The 2,328-nt window shown below is 29.3% G+C and overlaps 1 protein-coding gene across 1 annotated transcript; it reads left to right on the top strand.

Moving 5' to 3' along the window:
- On the top strand, positions 837-2,030 carry LOC107633384. The gene is made up of 2 exons (XM_016337020.1): positions 837-1,081; positions 1,364-2,030. Exons 1-2 carry the CDS (start codon positions 837-839, stop codon positions 2,028-2,030), a joined length of 912 nt encoding a protein of 303 aa, XP_016192506.1.

The following is a 2,328-nucleotide window of genomic DNA, read 5'->3' as shown; positions in this document are numbered from 1 at the left end:
TAAATCAAGTTTTTTTTTTAGTCACAAAAAAAAATCAAGTTTTTTTTATTTTATTTTAGAAGATAAATCTTTGTTGTAACAAAATCATCTTTTTGTAAAAAATAGTTTGATTCTATAATTTTTTTTGCCATAATCTATAATATGTTAATATTCGGACAAAGTCGATGCTATTTCAAAATATTTATATTTCTGTAATGTTATTACAGACAAAAACACTAATTTTTGTAAAATAAATTTATAAAATTTAGGTTTAATTATTCTATTGGTCCTTATAGATTCGCGAAATTTTTAATTAGGTCCCTATACTTTTTTTCATTTTAATTGAATTCTTGCACCAAATTTTTTTTTTAAATTGAGTCCTTACACTTTTTTTTCTTTTTATTTGAGTCCCTGCACAAATTTTTTTTTAATTGGGTCCCTATACAATTAAGCCAATTATTACCAAGAATGACCTAATTGAAAAAAAAATTGGTACAGAAACTCAATTAAAAAGAAAAAAAGTATAGGAATCTAATTAAAAATTTTGCGAAACTATAGAGACCAACAGAGTAATTAAACCTAGAATTTACACATCAATTCAATTCATAATTTTTTGAGCTATTTCAAACAAAAAATTTAATTTTAAAATTAAATCAAATACTTTTTTAAATAGATAAATGAACTTATGAGTGATGGACCACCCTTAGTTAAAAATATTTTATATATAATAACTACTATTTTCGGTAAAAAGAATTGTCATTTTGACAATTTATTTGGACAATTTAGCAATGTCACATGTATTATTTTCAAACTTGTAAGAGGACTACATTTGAAAAGTGACACATGCATCAATACACATGTTCGCAGTTGTGCAACTTCACAGAGAAGATTCATCTTGGAAGATCATAGAAAGAATTTGTCAAACCAAATATATGAACCCTCAAACTACTGAAACCAATGCAGCAGCACATATAGAATGTGTCTTAAAAGTTCTTATCACTCCACAAACACTCGCTTCCTTTGAGGAATCCAGAGAAAGAGTGAGAAACATAACTGAGAACATGCAACCTCGATGCATAGCTGATGGAAATGAAGTCATGAGGTTCATAATTTTTTGAGCTATTTCAAACAAAAAATTTAATTTTAAAATTAAATCAAATACTTGTTTAAATAGATAAATGAACTTATGAGTGATGGACCACCCTTAGTTAAAAATATTTTATATATAATAACTACTATTTTCGGTAAAAAGAATTGTCATTTTGACAATTTATTTGGACAATTTAGCAATGTCACATGTATTATTTTCAAACTTGTAAGAGGACTACATTTGAAAAGTGACACATGCATCAATACACATGTTCGCAGTTGTGCAACTTCACAGAGAAGATTCATCTTGGAAGATCATAGAAAGAATTTGTCAAACCAAATATATGAACCCTCAAACTACTGAAACCAATGCAGCAGCACATATAGAATGTGTCTTAAAAGTTCTTATCACTCCACAAACACTCGCTTCCTTTGAGGAATCCAGAGAAAGAGTGAGAAACATAACTGAGAACATGCAACCTCGATGCATAGCTGATGGAAATGAAGTCATGAGGTTTTATGGAACAACTATTGCATGCTCCCTGGGTCTAGTAAATTACTCTTCTACCCTCAGCTGCACTTTAGAACAGTGTGGTTTGTGCCAAATTCTAAAGCATGGTTTCAACGCAAACCAAGAATTCCATGGTGAACGTGGGGTTCTCACCACTGCTACAAGTGATCAAGCCTTTGATTCCATTATTTTATTTGAATCATCTGAATACGACCAGGAAGCATTACCAATATTGAGGAAGTGTGTTATAGTGTGCAGAGTAATTGCTGGAAGAGTTCATAACCCTTTGCAAGAGATTCAGGAAGAGACTGATTTGGGTTTTGATTCATTGATCAAGAAAATAAGCCGTGACTCATCAGATATTGAAGAACTCTGTATTTTGAATCCTAGAGCTATATTACCTTGCTTTGTCGTAATCTATAATCCGATGCTTAGGAGAAGCAATTTTTAAATTCTAAATGGTGGTTTTAGCTTAGATTTCTTGCTAATAATATGATTTCATTTCTATATTTTATTTATTCTTTCTTATGTGTTATTATCACAACAAATGTACGTTTCAGAACATCAAAAATGTAAAAAAAAAAAAAAAAAATTACTTGAACACAAGAAGTGATAGTGAACGCACGTTAAATATACTATAAAGTTTTCTTCATCATTATGAACCGTTGACGTAGGATTAGTTTATACAAATTTAGTATATTCATTTGCAACTAAAATAATAATAATAATATAGTTTATAACCATGTGCT

This window comes from Arachis ipaensis, chromosome B03 (genome assembly GCF_000816755.2).
Source record: "Arachis ipaensis cultivar K30076 chromosome B03, Araip1.1, whole genome shotgun sequence".
In the NCBI taxonomy this organism is placed as follows: Eukaryota; Viridiplantae; Streptophyta; class Magnoliopsida; order Fabales; family Fabaceae; genus Arachis; species Arachis ipaensis.
Note: the sequence above shows the minus strand (reverse complement) of the source record. Positions and strands in the feature narration are given on the sequence as shown.

What these genes read in the sequence shown, in the direction of transcription:
- LOC107633384 (XM_016337020.1), top strand. Translation starts at nt 837, where the DNA reads ATGTTCGCAGTTGTGCAACTTCACAGAGAAGATTCATCTTGGAAGATC. An exon ending in GATGGAAATGAAGTCATGAG is followed by an intron (nt 1,082 to 1,363) that starts GTTCATAATTTT and finishes GCAACTTCACAG; the next exon opens with AGAAGATTCATCTTGGAAGA.